The sequence below is a fragment of the Prionailurus bengalensis genome, chromosome E4 (genome assembly GCF_016509475.1).
Source record: "Prionailurus bengalensis isolate Pbe53 chromosome E4, Fcat_Pben_1.1_paternal_pri, whole genome shotgun sequence".
NCBI classification, from domain to species: Eukaryota; Metazoa; Chordata; class Mammalia; order Carnivora; family Felidae; genus Prionailurus; species Prionailurus bengalensis.
Genome location: NC_057360.1, coordinates 12,011,112 through 12,028,354, shown reverse-complemented (window position 1 = coordinate 12,028,354; position 17,243 = coordinate 12,011,112). Strand labels below are relative to the sequence as shown.

The 17,243-nt window shown below is 46.6% G+C and overlaps 1 protein-coding gene across 6 annotated transcripts in view; it reads left to right on the top strand.

Annotated features, from left to right (window-relative positions):
* Positions 1-1,887: 1,887 nt before the first annotated feature.
* LOC122475586 (selectin P) overlaps positions 1,888-17,243 on the top strand; it is a 41,084-nt gene continuing 25,728 nt past the window's right edge. For 2 of the 6 annotated variants that reach the window (XM_043567518.1, XM_043567516.1), the window contains exons 1-5: positions 1,888-2,543; positions 11,420-11,510; positions 13,111-13,497; positions 15,740-15,847; positions 16,300-16,485. In XM_043567518.1, coding sequence (XP_043423453.1) covers positions 2,541-2,543; positions 11,420-11,510; positions 13,111-13,497; positions 15,740-15,847; positions 16,300-16,485 — 775 coding nt within the window. In that variant the 5' untranslated portion in view covers positions 1,888-2,540. The remainder of the gene's footprint in view (positions 2,544-11,419; positions 11,511-13,110; positions 13,498-15,739; positions 15,848-16,299; positions 16,486-17,243) is intronic. The other 4 variants (XM_043567513.1, XM_043567514.1, XM_043567515.1 and 1 more) reach the window with 4 other exon arrangements.

Here is a 17,243-nt window from a genome sequence, read left to right as displayed (position 1 = left end):
ATGACCTGAGCCGAAGCTGGATGCCCCCGCGACTGAGCCACCCAGGTGCCCCTTAAATATTTATTTTGAGAGAGAGAGAGAGAGAGAGAGAGAGAGCACACGTGAACACAAGTGGGGAAGGGGCAGAGAGAGAATCCCAAGCGGGCTCCATGCTCAGCACGGAGGGCAATGCAGGGATCAATCTCTTAAGTGTGAGATCATGACCTGAGCTGAAATCAGGAGAGAGATGGTCAACTGACTGAGCCACCCAGGTGTGCCTCTTTTTTGTTGTTGTTAACAGCAAATGTATTATTTTAACAACAAGGGGGAAAACCTGTATGCTCTTTTTTTATGTTCTTGTCTATCATCCTACAGCCTATGATGTAGAAAGTCCCCTCGCTTCTCCGAGTAGAGGGACCAGCTGTGCAGGAGGAATTAACTGCTTTCCATCTCACCTGATGGCAGATGGTGCACGTGCTGACAGCTGTAACATGGCCGGAGACCGGGCACGGTCCCAGTGCTCCCTACTGTCCAGCCTCCTGTACCACCCTCCCCGGGGCTGCCCAGAGACTCCCAGGCTGCTCCAAACCTTGACTGGCCTAGAGCGTTCTCCCCACCTGATGTAGTGTTTATTCAAAGTGAGACCCCGGCTCTGGAGTCACTCTCTCTGGGGAGCCTTCCCCAGGTCAAGTTCCTATCATACCCTTTCACGGTGCCTCATTTTTTTCTTTCTGCATTCGTTTGTGTGGTTTTTACGTAACGCCTAATGCCTCCTCCCTTAAACAAGTAAGTGTGAGGTCCGCGAGGATTTCACCGAATCCCTAGTGCTAGCACACTGCCTGGACCCTTGAAGGGATGCAAATATTCCTTGTGTGTCTGGATTCCTTGTGTCAATGGCCACATAAGTAGAAACAACCTAAAATTTCCACACAGACGATATCCACGTGAGCAAATGGCTGTTCAGCCTGAACAGCCTTTCAACAAAGTCAAGTTGTCGTCCTGCCATTCCTCCTCCCCCAAATCCTTCTCTCCTTCCCTCAGACTCCCTAAAAGCAGCATTATCCGACTTAAAACGCATTGGCTCAGTCGGTTGAGCGTCTGACTTCGGCTCAGGTCAAGATCTCCAGGTCCGTGAGTTCGAGCCCCACATCCAGCTCTGTGCTGACAGCGCGGAGCCCGCTTCTTCTGATCCTCTGTCCTCCTTTCTCTCTGCCCCTCCCTTGTTTTCTCTCTCTCTCTTTCTCTCTCTCTCCCCTGCTCACCCTCTCTCTCTTAAAAAAAAGAAAAAAAAAAGGCAGGTAATGCCAAAAAGAGGGTCTGGAGAGTGAAAGTACAAACAGAGGAAATGGAAGCAAGTCTCATGAAAACCACAGCTCCCGTGTACTTGGCCCCCACCATGGACAAGGTATGCTCCAAGTCCTTCCCGTATAAATCCATCCATGGCCCTGATGCTTCCATGCAGTGACCACAGTCCTTGTTTATTACTAAGATAGCTGAGGGAACTGAGTCACAAGGAGGGTAGGAACTTGCTAGGGCACACCCCCAGCGGGCAAAGAGTAACACCCATTACTGCACAACTAGATTCCCAAGAAAATAAATCAAGAGTTAGGGTTTTCCGACCTGACGCTGAGTCCTGGAGACTTGATTTTGCTGGCTGATAACTCTGAGCAGCAGAGCTGGCTGTCGAGTGCGACCGTGTGCCATTGCTTCAAGCATCCGACCTCACGACAACCCTGTGGGGTGAGTTCTGGTACCATCGTTCTGTTTCACAGGTGGGAAGACAGGTATAGAGAGTTTAGGTCATTTGCCTAATGGTGAGACGCCCGTGCAGCCAACACGGATGTCAGGCAGCTGGGCCACACAGCCCAGGTCTTCAGCCCTGAGCCCACAGCCTCCTATCCCCACACACAAACCTTCCAGTTTTACATCTTTTTTTTTTTCCTGATACAAGAAGCAGAAACCCTTTCCTAACAACAACCCATGTCTCTTTTATATTTCGTGTCAAAACTGTTTCCGGCAATCGCCCCCAGTAGCCAGGATTTTCTCAGTGGTTTTTTCCTTTCCCACCTTAATTATTTTTATTACAATTTTTGGTCCCTTGCCTCGCTTCTGGAATAGTCAACATTCACTGAGATTTCACAGTAACTGGAATATTTACACTAGGACATTATGATTAAGACAAAGCATGTTTTCCAGTTGTACGACCTTAAATTGGGGCTCGTAGCATAATCAGAGGAAACCTGACTCCTGGGGGGGGGGGGTGTGGGCACTATTCCTGCACCACTTAGCCCGGGATGTCCTGAAGTGATTCACACTTGCCCCTGTCTCCAGACCCTCCCCCGCATTGAGGTAGGTGACCCCTGTCCCCTTGGTGACCACTGCAAACTGTTATCAACCACTCCTGTGTTATCAACATCCAACTTCATGTGAAGGGCTGTGGTGAAATTCTGGAACTTGAATAGGAAGTTGCTTTTCTAAACAGCCTGACACAGAGGGGAGGCAGGGAGGCTATAAAGTCTGGGTTGGGCAGACAGCCTAGAGGAAGCCGAGGCGCAGAGGAGATGGTAAGTTCGTTTCTCTGTACTCTGGGAAGTGGATGAGATGCTGCGTGGAGGCTGAGTTAGGCGGGCAAAGGTTTAGAAAGTGCAGAAGAGCAGTGGTCGTGGCACTTTATGTTGAGTAGCCCTTTAGACTGTGAGCATCTGAAAACCTGCTGTCTGCTTTGACCCTCCCAACATCCTTGGGAGGTGAGGTTGCTATTTTCATGTTACAAATGAAGTCGCTGCACCTTGCGGAGATGAGGTGTTGCACCTACAGCCCCCCTATTAGGCTTGATGTTGTCTGCATCTAGACTTCTGCCCTCTGGCTCCACGGCGCCTGTTTTTCCTACTAGAGCTTACAGAAACTCTCGCGGGCACAGATCTTGGTAAACCCTCGACCCCCTTCTCCAGGATCGGTCTTCTCTGTGGCTTGAGGGCAAGGCTGAGCAAATGCCCTGTGGCACACCTGTGGGTAAATGCTCTCTCATCCGGGCTCTCCAAGTTCCTTCTCTGAGCCCTAGGAGTCAGCTGGGACTCTTGCAGAGTAACCACATGGTTTCCATAGCTGCCTTAAGTCTCAGTGCTGTTAGTGACTCAGTTTCCTCATCTGTAAAATAGACATACTTACAGTGCTCTACTTTATTTTTTTTTTAATTTTTTAAACGTTTTTATTTATTTTTGAGACAGAGAGAGACAGAGCATGAACGGGGGAGGGTCACAGAGAGAGGGAGACACAGAATCCAAAACAAGCTCCAGGCTCTGAGCTGTCAGCCCAGAGCCCGACGCGGGGCTCGAACCCACTGACCGTGAGATCATGACCTGAGCCGAAGTCGGACGCTTAACTGACCGAGCCACCCAGGCACCCCTCTACTTTATTTTTTAAGTTTATTTATTTATTTTGTGTGTGTGAGAGAGAGAGTGTGTGCAGGGGAGGGAGAGAGAGAGAGAGAGAGAGAGAGAGAGAGAGCGAGAATCCCAAGAAGTTTCTGTGCTGTCAGCATGAGCCCGTTGCTGGGCTCAAATTCAGGAACAGTGAGATCATGACCTGAGCCGAAGTCAAGAGTCTGACGCTTAACCGACCAAGCCACCCAGGTGCCCCTATGGTGCTCTACTTTATGGTGTCATTTTGAAGATTAAGTAGGATTTGCTCTGAAAAGCGTGTAAATCTGAGGCTGGCACATGGTAACTGATTTGTCAATGTCAGCTAGTATTGTTGTGAAAAAGAAAAAAATTCGTGGGGGTTTGGGATCCAGGGAAGATCCAAGGAAAACTAGGCATTCATGAACTTATCAACAGATAAGATACACACGGTTTTACCCCCAACTTGCCAGGAGTCTCTCCCACAGTCCCAAACCCTGCAGTCCGTGGCTAGAAAGGAACCAACCGAACATCTCTGTTGTTGAGCTCCTTTCTGCGGGATGCCAGAAGAGAGCAGCACTCACACATGATTTCAACCCCCTCTTTGCTTTACTATCGTTCACTTTTCAAATATTGGCAATGGGGATTTTCTGTGTTGGGGAGAAATAGAGATAAGAGGACTAGGGAGAGAGGGGAAAGGAGTTTGAGTCTGTCCTGAGTGTGAACTCCAGTAACAAAAGAACGTGGATTGCTTTTGTCTCCTCTTTTGCATATCAGACATTCCCGGTATTGGTCAACTTACATGGACAAGGACTTAGTCATCTCTTCCTTCTATTCTCTTTGGGATCCTCCTCTATCTCGGAAGTGTATTAACACATTGGATTGTGGAGTTCTTTGGGATTCTGGTGAAAGTACAACTCTCTGTCCCAGATGAAAATGCAAACATCCACATAAACACCAAGCTTTCTGGGCAAGGACAGGGGGTTCCCCAACCCCCACATGGGTCTCAGGTTAGGAAACCCACCCTATCGCCTCCTTTGCTTTATGCTCAGAAGCTCCTCCACTGGCATCTTGAAACTAGGTTGGAATACTACTTGGCAATGAGAAAGAATGAAATATGGCCTTTGGTAGCAACGTGGATGGAACTGGAGAGTGTGATGCTAAGTGAAATAAGTCATACAGAGAAAGACAGATACCATATGTTTTCACTCTTATGTGGATCCTGAGAAACTTAACAGAAGACCATGGGGGAGGGGAAGGAAAAGAAAAGTTGGAGAGGGAGGGAGCCAAACCATAAGAGACTCTTAAAGACTGAGAATAAACTGAGGGTTGATGGGGGTGGGAGGGAGGGGAGGGTGGGTGATGGGTATGGAGGAGGGCACCTGTTGGGATGAGCACTGGGTGTTGTATGGAAACCAGTTTGACAATAAATTTCATGTTTAGAAAGAAAGAAAGAAAGAAAGAAAGAAAGAAAGAAAGAAAGAAAGAAAGAAAAAAAAAGAACTGGTAGATGACTTGAAAAAAAAAAAAGAAACGAAAAGAAACTAGGCTGGAAGTCTGCAATCCAGGCCTGATGGTTCCACCTCTAACACTGGTTTCATTATTCCAAAGACTAGACCTCTTCCTTCGCCCCTGAGCACATTTGGCCCCTGGGATTCCGGAACCTCAACCCTTTGTGTGTAAATTTGGCTTCAAGTTCAGAGTGGCTTCAGTTAACCTCTAGGACCTGAGGAAAGAGGTTAAGAGTTAGCTGGTGGGGTATTTTCCATCAGATGGATCTCAGGGAGGAGAGCCTTTGATTGAGAACCGGCAGTTAAGTTGCACTGATGTTGGGAGAGATGTAGTGGGCTCAGAGCAGGTCTGGATTCTCTGCCATTTTACACCTTAACCATCTTAGGTCTGTGGCTTCTATTTCTTCCTTCCATGACCTGTTTTTCAAAATGTCACTACGTGGTTCACACTCTCCTGGGCTGACCACTGGCTGTTAGAATATGTAGCTTCAGAATTCTGTAAGCAGAGGCTTATTAATCAGATCCTCAGAAGTCAAAATGACCTACCACGTGATGGGCAATACTGAGAAAAAGACCCTGGACCTAATCCTAGAGAGTAGGCCGTGGTGGGTTCATGAATGGCATTTATTACATTGTCTGCTAGGTGTCTCGCTTCTCTGGCTGAAAAGCAAACAGAAATGTTACAAAGTCAAATACAAAATGATTCTTTTATGTTTGTAGGGATGTAGCTCAGCCAGGTTCTGATGGACTTTCAAAAATTAGATATGCTGCTTTATTTTTAATGCTAGTATATCAACCTAAACAATGGTGATCGGTAGTCTAATGTAAACACGTGCTTTGATTCTTAGTGTTAATGTCCGGGGCTCCTTTCTGTCTTTATTTCTAACTTGCTGTTGACTTGGAGACCTCTTTTTTCCACTGTGTTTCATGGTCTGCCTTTAAGCTGGGGCTACCAATATCTGTGCTATGCCACCACCACTCCCATCCAGAACCTGAGGGAAGTGTTGTGCCCATTGTAATGCCTTGTGAAACCTGGACTCTGCCACCAGCACCTTGCATAGTCCTGCCTCCCCAGAGACCCTCATATCTACCTCCCCACTTTGCATTCCCATTGACCCCAGTCCAAGTCCATCCCCCATTTACTCCCACTGGGACTAGTACAGTAGTCTCCTCTCTCCACAGCTCAGCCTCTCTACCTCTGAGTCATCAAAGCCACCATGGTTACGTGCACCTGTTCAGAACACTGACGGTTGGATCCCTTCTGCTGACATTTATGTCAGACCCGCAAGATCGGGCCCCCAACTCACCTTTCCAGTTGACCTCTGGGACCTCCCAGTTCTTCACACCAAATGACGACATCATTGCCTCTCTTAAAATTCACACCCCCCGGCCTCTGACTCCTCTTTGCACTTAGAACCAAATCTCACCCCCCAGCTTTAGTTCCCAAAGCCCGGAGTGATCTGTGACCAGCTTCGTGTCATGCCCTTCTTGCTCATTCCATTCCAGCCACACTGATGGCTTCATGTTCTTTGAACTCTCCACACACACCTGGCTGCCACCCAAAGCCTTCACATTCGCTTTTCCTTCTGTCCTCAATGCTCTTCCTCCTGCTTCTCCCTGGATGGCTTCTTCTGGCCATTCTGCTCTCAGTTTCAACATCATCTCCTTGGAGAAGTCTGCCCTGAACTCCCTGCCTAAGGTGACCACAAGTCCCTGTATCACATAGCCTCACCTTATTTCCCCCGACTTCTCGCTAGCTTCCAGTTTTCACGTTTACTTGTCATGAACTGCCATGTATTTATTGGTGCTTCATTACCTGTCTTTCTCAATAGACCATACATTCCATAAGACAGGAATGATGTCTGTTTTTACCATTTTAATGCCAGTGCCTAGAAGAGCGCCTGACACATTGTAGGCACTTGGCAAATCAGTAGTTACTGAAATAGACAAGGGGCCAGGAAGTGCCTGTCTTGGTGACCGGTGGGGAAGGATCGATCATAGAGAAGGCTCCTTTCAAGAGAAGATGTTTGGACTTATAGAGCCAGGCACACATAGAAGGAAAGAGTGCTCTGGGCAATAAGAAGAACATTGGGCACATACAATGCCTTCTGGAAACTACGAGATGTTTCGTTACAAATGCATTGTAGAATTGGGGTGGGGGGGGGAGAGGCACAAATAAATTGAAAATTAATGGCAGGAGATGAGACTTGACAAGTAGAGGCCACATTTTGAGGGGTCCTATATGTGTCATCTCAAGGAGTTTGTAGGTATTGCTCAAGGGGTAGGAACTGCCGATGGATTTTAGATAGTGAAGTGATGCGGTCAGGTTTTTGTGTTAGAAACATCACTCTGACTTCATTATAGAGAAACAATGGAATATGGGCAACTTGAGGATAAGAGACCAGTCAGATGATGTCCAGGAAGGAAAGGATGATGTGTGCACTAGTTCCGTAGCAGTAAGTGGAAATCCGGAGAACGACCAGGTATCAGCTCAAAAGGTAAAGCCAGTGGGATTTGATGACAGGTTCATGTGAAGGGTTTGGGCAAAGGAGAGAAATGTGCTTTCTCATCCCCAACATCCAAGAGCTGCTGCTATTTGATACCCTTCCCAGCTTTCCTGAAACACACGACCTATGTTAACAATCCTTGATTCCCGCACTTCTCCACATATCCCTCTGTCTTACCCGCATGGCGTGAAGAGAGTGAGTCCTACTCATTTCTTCCCTCACGCGGGATGTGAACCATCATGCCCCTTGCTTCTCTCACACCCAAATAGAATGAGAAAAAGTGCCAAGATCATTTTTTTGCACCGATTTCTTATGCTCTTCTGCCTAATAATATACTTTCAAATGTGATACAACTACTGCTGTAGCCCTTAAATACTTAGGTCTAATGATCACATATTTTTCAACATTTTCCTACTCAGTACACCCTTCTGTCTTACTTTCAGTCATTTCTCTGCCATTGCTCTTTATTTGTTCATCCATTCATAAAATATTTATTAAGCAGTAAGCACCTGCTCTCTACTATAGCTGAGATTCAGACCTAAGGCAGAGCCCTTGCCCTTGAGAAGCCTCTGCCAGCATCCTCCTCCAGCTGGGCGATCATTTGTTTGCTTTGCACTTGGATTGCAGACATCACGCTCAAGAGGGAAGTCAGGGATGGAGATACAGTGTTGGGGCCGTTGGCAAAGAGATGACCAGAAGGTGACCTCAGGACAGCAGATGAGTGATAAGAGAATAGGGTCATGGAGGCCAGAACCCAGGGAAATGTCTATCTCTACAAGTGCCAGAAGAGGGTCAAAGTAGATTCAGAGGGAGACTCATCAAAATTGCTCAAGATGCAAGAGAAGAATCAAGAGAAGGAGCCACGGAAGCATTTTAAACAAAAGGAACTACTCAGCAGTATTTATTGCTGCAGAAAGGTCAAGGAAAATAACAAGGGCACATGTTCACTGGGTTTGGTAATTAGGATTTCAGTGAGAAAGGTAGCAAGGGCCATTTCACAGGCTGGAGCTTGGAGGAGGCCGGAGAGTAAAGGGAGGCAAGGAAGTTAAGGAAGCTGAACCAGAGGAAGGAGAGAAATCAGATAGCATCGGGGCAGAAGGCAAAGGGTCCAGGGAGGGACTTTGTCAGTTCTGCTCTAAAAGTGCAAAGCTGTGGTCTACAATGTAGACAGGAGAACAGAATCCCTTTCCGCGGTATCATCTCTCCCAACTTTGTGCGCCGCTCGCAATGCCGGCAGCTATGGGACTTCTGCTGGCATCCAGTACCCAAGCCAAGTGAGGGCAAGGGATAAACACTTTCTCCTTCCACTTTCTCCCTGCCCCTCTCTTCACCCCATACTTGCAGTTCTTAGGAAAGGTAAAAGTTAAAGACAATCGCGGTGTGAAGTGGCTTTAATGAAGGTTTATGCAGGCACAGGATGTTATTCTAATGACCCAGTCTCAGACGGCTTCTCGGCGACTTCCAGTTTGAAGTGGGCTGCCAGAGAACTTTAAAGATTAGCAGAGCGCATGGCCATTTCTCCTAGAGTCATTTCCTCTTGTTTCAACACTAAACAGGCTTAGTAACACTAGGACACGGCTCTTAACTTTCCAGGATCTTAGATCTGAAGACGACACTGTAGAACAGGGGCAGGTGTGGAAGGCCTGCCCACCCCAAGGAAGCCTCAGAGGAAAACCACCACTCAAAGGCGCCATCCATTCTCCACATAAAACCCTTGTCAGTTTCCAGTGAGCCAAGGTGCTGCCTTACAGTTAACAGAGATTTGAACTTGCGGTCCATTAAACGTGGACAGACTTAGTGGATCTATGAGTCTTCTGAAACTGTCTAAAAACATTGCAACTGTGCATTTTTATTATTTTTTTTAAGAATCCTGATGATAGCTTTTATCTGGCTTTCAAAGGAGTTCAAAAGTCCCGCAAGGGTAATCACTATGCTAACCCAACATCCATCCAGGTGAGCAAGCTTAGGCAAATCATCTTACTCACTGAAACTCATCTCAAGTATTCACAGTCCAAAAGATCTGCTGCAGAATGCTGGAGAAATGCTTAACTGACCTGGCATTAATCTTTATGGCCTCCTTCGTCTCTCAAATAATCTGTGAGGAGTCATTCTTAATATTTCGTGATTTTTTAATGGAAAAATATGATCAAAGTAGGAGATGCGTAATGTATTTCCCTTTCTTACATGTTGTGCTTGATCAGAAGCACCTACCAAGTCCTCTAAAACCTTGAAATGTTTAAAACCATCTCTCTCTCTCTCTCTCTCTCTCTCTCTCTCTCTCAATTCTGTTTAAACCAAACCATATTTCAAAGTTTAAACAAAGAAGTTACGACATGAAACAGCTCTTTTAGGATAGTGGCCGGCGTTGGACGCTGATAGGGAAGCAGGAGCCTCCCCACACGCTTCCTTGAGCTTGCCCCAAAGCCAGAGAAACCCCTAGAAACCCTCTGCACAGGGAGAAAACCACTTCCAAAGGGCACAGGGAGAGCACCATTAGGGTGAAAATACTATACTTCTTCTCTAGTCTACTGGAGGAGCCCAGTGCAAGGTCAAAGGTGAATATTGGGGTCCCCTTCATGCAGCCTACGCTATTGTGCTCTTTAGCAGCAATGCTTCTGTTCCTTGTGCCTCTGAGAGAATTCTGGAAAATTGTGTAACCCCTTACACCTGTCTAAGTGGAAAGCTAATATTTTTCATCATCAGTTTTAAAATTAACAAGCGATGGGATTTCCAACACATTGTAAAGATTAGCCTTTTACAATAAGTAAATGTCCCATCATGTCTTTTATTCCAGTGGAATTAAATACTGTAGTGATCTGATAGCCCTCATCACTTAAAAAAATATATAAGCGAGCTCCTAATAATAGGAAATTTTATATTATTCATCTTCTCTCCTCCTCCTCTACAAAATTTTTACCTAATACAATACAACTTTAAGCTTGAAGTCTTTTCTTGATCACTAAATCTCACTTCCTTTACAAAAAAGGTAATAATAAATCCAAATTTAAAAGGTTCAACTTTTTGAAAGCATATGCGATTTTAGACTCACCAGTGTTTAGTACTAGTACTTTCATGTGCAGCATGAGGGAGTTGGCCAAGGTGAGCGTTCCCAGAACTTATTTGTCTCGAAACATTTTTAAAATTTTTTTTCAACGTTTTTTATTTATTTTTGGGACAGAGAGAGACAGAGCATGAACGGGGGAGGGGCAGAGAGAGAGGGAGACACAGAATCGGAAACAGTCTCCAGGCTCCGAGCCATCAGCCCAGAGCCTGACGCGGGGCTCGAACTCCCGGACCGCGAGATGGTGACCTGGCTGAAGTCGGACGCTCAACCGACTGCGCCACCCAGGCGCCCCTCGAAACATTTTTTAAATGTTAACAGATTTCATGAAGTCCCCACAGAAGGGAGCCCATTAAATATAGTACTTGCTATTGATCCAAAGGGAATAGGATTACTATACATATTAATAAATATTAAATATATAGGTACCGTGCATATGTATTAAATATTGAACAGTACTGTGGACATAGGCCGCCATTGTAAAGCAAGGAGACAAGACATAGGTCAATAATACAGAGCAGACGGCATAGCCCAGCACCATTTGTCGATGCCCTGTGCATCAAAGTATCTGTGCAGATCGGGGAGTCTGCGTGCAACTTCCTATTATTTTGGGGTATGGCATAGTGGTTCTTAAAGGGAGATTATTGCATAATAATAATGACAATACTCTTCTTACATGAAAATTGTAAAATGTTTCGTAAATGAAAAATCTTAGTTGCACAAAGTAGTTACTTGATAAACACTTATTGAATGAAAGAAGAAGCAACTTGTGTCCTCAGCCTGGGTGCAGAGCAGGGCTCGGAGCAGAGCAGGGAGAAACAAGAAGGAAGCAGAGCACTTGAACCTCCACCCTGCTGGAAACAAGGAGGATTAGAACTCAATACAATGATTACTAACAGGGATTTGGGGGGCCACATTGATTTCACATGGGTACTAAAAGGAAGTTTTCCTTTCTCGTTTCAGGCCAGCTGCCTAAAAGCCATCTGGAACTGGAGATTTCAGACGGTGATCTTCAGAACTGCCCAACTGCTTTGCTTCAGTGCCCTAATCTTTGGTAAACTTGGTGTTAACCTTTCGTCTAGGCCTGAGTAATGAGGGGAAGTTAAGGATGCTAGCCAGTTGTTACAAGGAATGGGAAAACTGTTCCCGCCCAGACGCCTTGAAGAAAAATGCACCCAACACCATCATATTGGTGGAAAGGCTCTGGGACAAACCGAAATGGACATATCCAGGACCAATTAGCCACTGGGCACAGCAGGCCCTGGCCCACAGTACTGTCAGGGACCCACAAAAACGTCTTAGTATACCGTACTGATATGTATGTCTTTCTACTAATGCAATTATAAAATATAGGTTTTAGTATTTTATTACGGAGGAAGGAGCTTATAAAAGAAAAGCTGCCCAGAGTCCATGAAAGTCAATAAGGCAGCCCTGGTGATGCCAAAATAAAGTCTTAGGGCAAAACAATGCAGTAGAGGTGTCAGTGGGGGAGGGACAAACATACATGACCCTCGTGCGGGCAGCAGAGGACAGGGTTGAATAGGAACAAGACTCTATAAACAGGAAAAAGAGGCACTTCCAGGCCTGATTGCTTACATTGTACACCTCTTCGTGTGGGATCTGGCCTCTTCTGGCCCGGGTGAGCTCCCACTGGCCACGATAACAACAGCTTTCATCAGAGTCCCCCTTACACTTTCAGAGGGCACAAACTCTATTTCTACTTGCTGCCACAGGCATTGCTTCAAACGGCTTGTTCTAAGCCCTGTTTTGCCACGTGAGTGAGCAGAGATGGAGGGCGTAGCGTAACTTACCAAAGAGGAACAGTCAAGAACAAGTGGAATGAGAGTAGGATCGCAGGCCAGGAGATCTGGTTTGTGACCTGCCTCTGCCACAAACACGTTGTGCTTCACTCAACAAGTATTTACTGAACACCTGTTAAGCGCCATGCTTGGTGTTAAGGACCCAGAGATAAAATTCACAATCGGGCCGGTGTGGACCGCGTCATATGAAGAGACGTCCCAACGCCCAGAGGGCGATAACGGGAAGTGGAGGTAGAGACGTGCCTACCTGGGGAAGTCAAGGAAAGCAGGGGGAGGAAAGGTTTACCAGGCATAAGTGGGGAGGGCAGCCAGGCTAGCAGGGAGCATGTGCAAAGCACAGAAGTGGGAGTTCTGTTTTGCTAAGAAGGTAAATATGGCGGGTGATGAGGCTGGCCCAGCAGGTAGGCTCCGGATCATAAAGCATCTTATTTTCCACGTGAAGAGGTTGAACCTGTAGATATGAGGCAGCCACCAAGACATTCTGTGTGTCCTTTAAACAGGACAAATTACTTACTATGTCTCTTCCGTTTACCAAAGGAGACTCGATGCCTCATAAGGTCCCTTCCAACTCTGTTCTCTTATGATTCCAAATCTTTTAGCACCAAGCGTCCTCAGAACAGTACATTTTCTTATTTTGACTTCACATATATATGTGTTTGGGTGAAAGATGGAAACCACTCTTCCTTCTTAAGACGACTAGATTAGACACAACATAGTCATATTTTAGCTCTTTGTCTTCCAGTCAGAAACCCATCTGACTTACACAGAAGCGTATTTATGCTCACGGACTCCCGGTGAAGGAAGCTAACCTGGCACTCGCTCTCCTTTACTCAGAATTAATAAAGCAGAAAGAAGTGGCAGCGTGGACCTATAATTACAGCATCAAAGCATATTCATGGAATTATTCCCGGATGTTCTGCCAGAAGCATTACACGGATTTAGTGGCCATCCAGAATAAAAAAGAGATCGCTTACCTCAACGATGTCATGCCTTACTTCAACTCTTACTACTGGATTGGGATCCGAAGGATCAATGATAAATGGACCTGGGTGGGAACCAGAAAGGTCCTCACCAAAGAGGCCGAGAACTGGGCTGACAACGAGCCCAACAACAAGAAGAACAACCAGGACTGCGTGGAGATCTACATCAAGAGCGTGTCGGCCCCTGGCAAGTGGAACGATGAGCCCTGCTGGAAAAAGAAGCGGGCACTATGCTACACAGGTAGGAGCTTCTGTACTCTGAAGTTGATCTGTTTCAAAAAAAAAAAAAAAAAAAGCCTTCCCTGGTTCACTAATAGAACCACTGAGTCAATAACATCGAGTCACAAAGTCAGGTATGTGAAAACAAAGAAGAAATGACAGTTGGAGTGCTTGGGTGGCTCAGTAGGTTAGGCGCCCTGATTTCTGCTCAGGTCATGATCTCACGGTTCGTGAGTTTGAGCCCTGCATCGGGCTGTACACTGACAGCGGGGAGCCTACTTGGCATTCTCTCCCTCTGCTTCTCTCTCTGTCTCTCTCTTTCTCAAAATAAATAGATAAACTTAAAAAAATTAATTAAAAGAAAAAACTACAATCATGCAGCATTAAGGAGCACCTTGAAGAATATAAGATCAGGAGTAGAGAAACCTGGGTTTTTCTGAAACTGGAAGGACATTTTACAATCATCGGATCCACCTTCCTCAGTGTATAACTGATTAAATAGATGCTCAGGAGTTTCTAGTCCCCTAAAATTTATATCCAGAGCTTTTCGGCACCATGGCGCCCTCATATAATGGGCAGTATACGTTGGAAGATAACTTGGCCCCTAGGAGACACAGCTATAACTGATAGCTATTGTACATCACTACGTTATTGTGATGTTATTAGTTCATGGGTCGTAAGCCTGTTTCGTATTAGTTTCGTTTAGTCCTCGTGAGAACTTCATCAGTCAGGTCCTCTCATTTCATTGATGAGAGGAAGGTCCAGGCTATGAAGGAATCTGCTTACAGATTCCCTTCGACGGCAGCATGCATTCAGGTGTGCTGGTAGGGACCAGTGGCATGAGGGAAGGGAACTGACAGTGAAGAGACCCTGCAAGTATGTTTGCTTCTCGACAGAGTGAGCGGTTCCCGAGTAGGCAGACATGCGTGGAAGCGTGGTCCTCCTGGGGTCACGCGCCTACGCTGGAACTGGTTGCATCTCTCTGATGTGGCTTCTCCCCCCCCCTGTAGCACATGAGATCATTCTGAGATCCTTAGGAAGCTACGATCAGAACAAACCATGTGTGCTCCAAGAACATAGGGCACGTGTATCACGGCTGTAAGACATTGGTGGGGTCAAGGTGAATACGATGGAAGATGTGGACCAGACCTCTATCGCCTCCTGCATCTTCCCTTTACTCGGACCCTTCCCAGGGCCCCTGTGCAGCCCCACCAAACTTGCCGGCTGCCTCGGGAATGCCCTCCTGTAGAACCGGCACGACCTCTAGAATTCGAGCCTCTCAGAGTTGAGAGGGAACGTAGGTAGACATCATCTAGCACAAGCCTGAATGTGACATATGACTTCCCTCTTGTAATCAACCCTAAAGTGGCCCAATGTGTGCAGAGGAAACGCCACCAGAAAATATAGCCACAGGCCTTGCCCCCAGCTATGACCTCATCAGTGACAACATTCTCAGAACCCTCCGTCGGGTGCATGATGCACACGCCCACAAACAGTCTCTTGTAGGAAAGGAACCTCAGCCCTTCTCCACTGGGACTCACTGAGAAGGGTGTGGCTAGTCAGTCGTACTCTGCACTACCTAAGCCTGGCATATTTAGGCCCGTGAAACATCTCTCCGTGGGACTGTTTGTCCTGTACCACGAGGAGGTCTTAAGCGTCTCATGTGGTTCCCCTGCCCCTCCACTGTGCGGCGCTGGGCACAGATTTGAAATCAACAAACAGTGGAAGGGCTTTGGCCCTAACCCGGGGCAGGCTGGCCTCAGAGAAGTCACTTGCCTGAGGTCCTGTAATAGTAGGCAGCCGAGCCAGGACTCTGATGACGTATGTGTGACCCACCCCCCTCCCCCCCCCGCCCCGCCACATCTGATGCCCAGCCTTTATGTTGTAATGCCCATCATAGGGGTTTCCGTAATAATACAACTCTATGCATATTCTTGGTTAAAAAGCCACAATCTATTTTGTACCACATAGAGGAGTTTCTCTGTCTACACATCGATCAGTGGCTCTTTATCTCTCTGGGCTACACAAAGCAATCCCTCCTTAGACAACAGCTTAAAATGGAAGCTATGCAATGCTCTGGTAGGCTCCCACAATGCCCTTTGCAGGGAACAGGCTGGCGCTCCAGAGGACACTGTAGTTTTGTGTTGCTTGGCTAGCTCAGTCTTATACCAAGAGGGGCTGGGTCTGTGGCTTGGAAAGGAATCTAACTTCTCTTCACACCTCCCGGGAATGCGTACCATACTGACCCTTTTGCATCCGTGCAGCGTCCTGCCAGGACATGTCCTGTAGCAAGCAAGGAGAGTGCATTGAGACCATCGGGAACTACACCTGCTCCTGCTTCCCTGGATTCTATGGACCAGAATGTGAATACGGTGAGGGCGCTATTTTGTTGATATTATTGTGGCCTTTGGTCTTGTGCTGGAGGTGGTCCAGGAAGCAAATCATGTTGGAAACTCTCCAGGGTGGTAAAGCTCATCCCAGTCCTCTCTGGGGTCAGTCAGTCAGCCCCACTCAAATTGTCCCAAGACACACCCTCTGGGTGAAACCTTTTATCCGTAGACCATTGGTTCAAAAAAACCTACACGGTAAAAGGGAAGCAAAACAAAGGCTGATTTTGCTAGCTTGAAATAAAAACCACTGAAAGACTGATTATATCCCAAGATGTAGCCAATACAAAGGAACCAAGTAAAGATGACCAGGTTGGGTTAGACTAAGCCCAGAAAGACAGGATTAAGAGGGTCATACAAATAGTTCCAACGTCCAGCAAACCTGATGTTGTCTTTAAACCTGCAATGAAAAGAAAATTAATGTTTTGTCCCCACAGTCCAAGAGTGTGGGGAATTTGGTCTCCCCCAACACGTGCTCATGAACTGCAGCCACCCTCTCGGGAACTTCTCCTTCAATTCAGAGTGCAGCTTCCACTGCGCCGAAGGGTACGAATTGAATGGACCCAGCAAGCTGGAATGTTTGGCTTCTGGAACGTGGACAAATAACCCACCGCAATGTATAGGTATGTGGACCCTGCTCTTTCCATCCTCGATGACGACTAGAAAATAAGGGGAAAATAAGCTTTCTCCATTAAAAAACACGAGAGATTGGGGCGCCTGGGTGGCTCAGTTGGTTAAGTGTCCAACTTCAGCTCAGGTCATGATCTCATGGTTCATGGGTTCGAGCTCTATGTCCGGCTCTGTGCTGACAGCTTAGAGCCTGGAGCCTGCTTTGGATTTTGTGTCTCCCTCTCTCTCTGCCCCTCATGCTGTCTTTCTTTCTCTCTCTCTCTCTCTCTCTCTCTCTCTCTCTCTGTCTCTCAAGAAAAAAAAAAAACTTAGAAAAACGTGAGAAATAATGAGCATCTACATTCGATGGGGAATTCTGATTTTTACTACTACCCATCAATGAGAGTGACACTGATTTTGATTTTCATGATGTTTTGCATCTATAGAGTGAGGTGATCACCTTAACTCTTGGTTCTCAGGCAAAAGCATCACAAAGCGACCTCTCTCCCTTTGCTAATTGCAAAGTGAACAGTATAATAATGAGGACTTAGGGGTTGAGTCTTATTAATTTGATACTTTGACCTTGCTTCTTTAAATGCAAAATGGGATGTTTGGATCTTTCCAAATGGCTCCTGAAAGTACCATTGAACCAACCAGGTGTTTCACCTTGCCCATCACTTACGGAAGATGCAGACGGCTGCTGGGGCATCCTAAGGTTTCACAGGTGCTGGGCATAACCCAAGGGCTCACACCTTTGCTCTGTGGTTGTTTG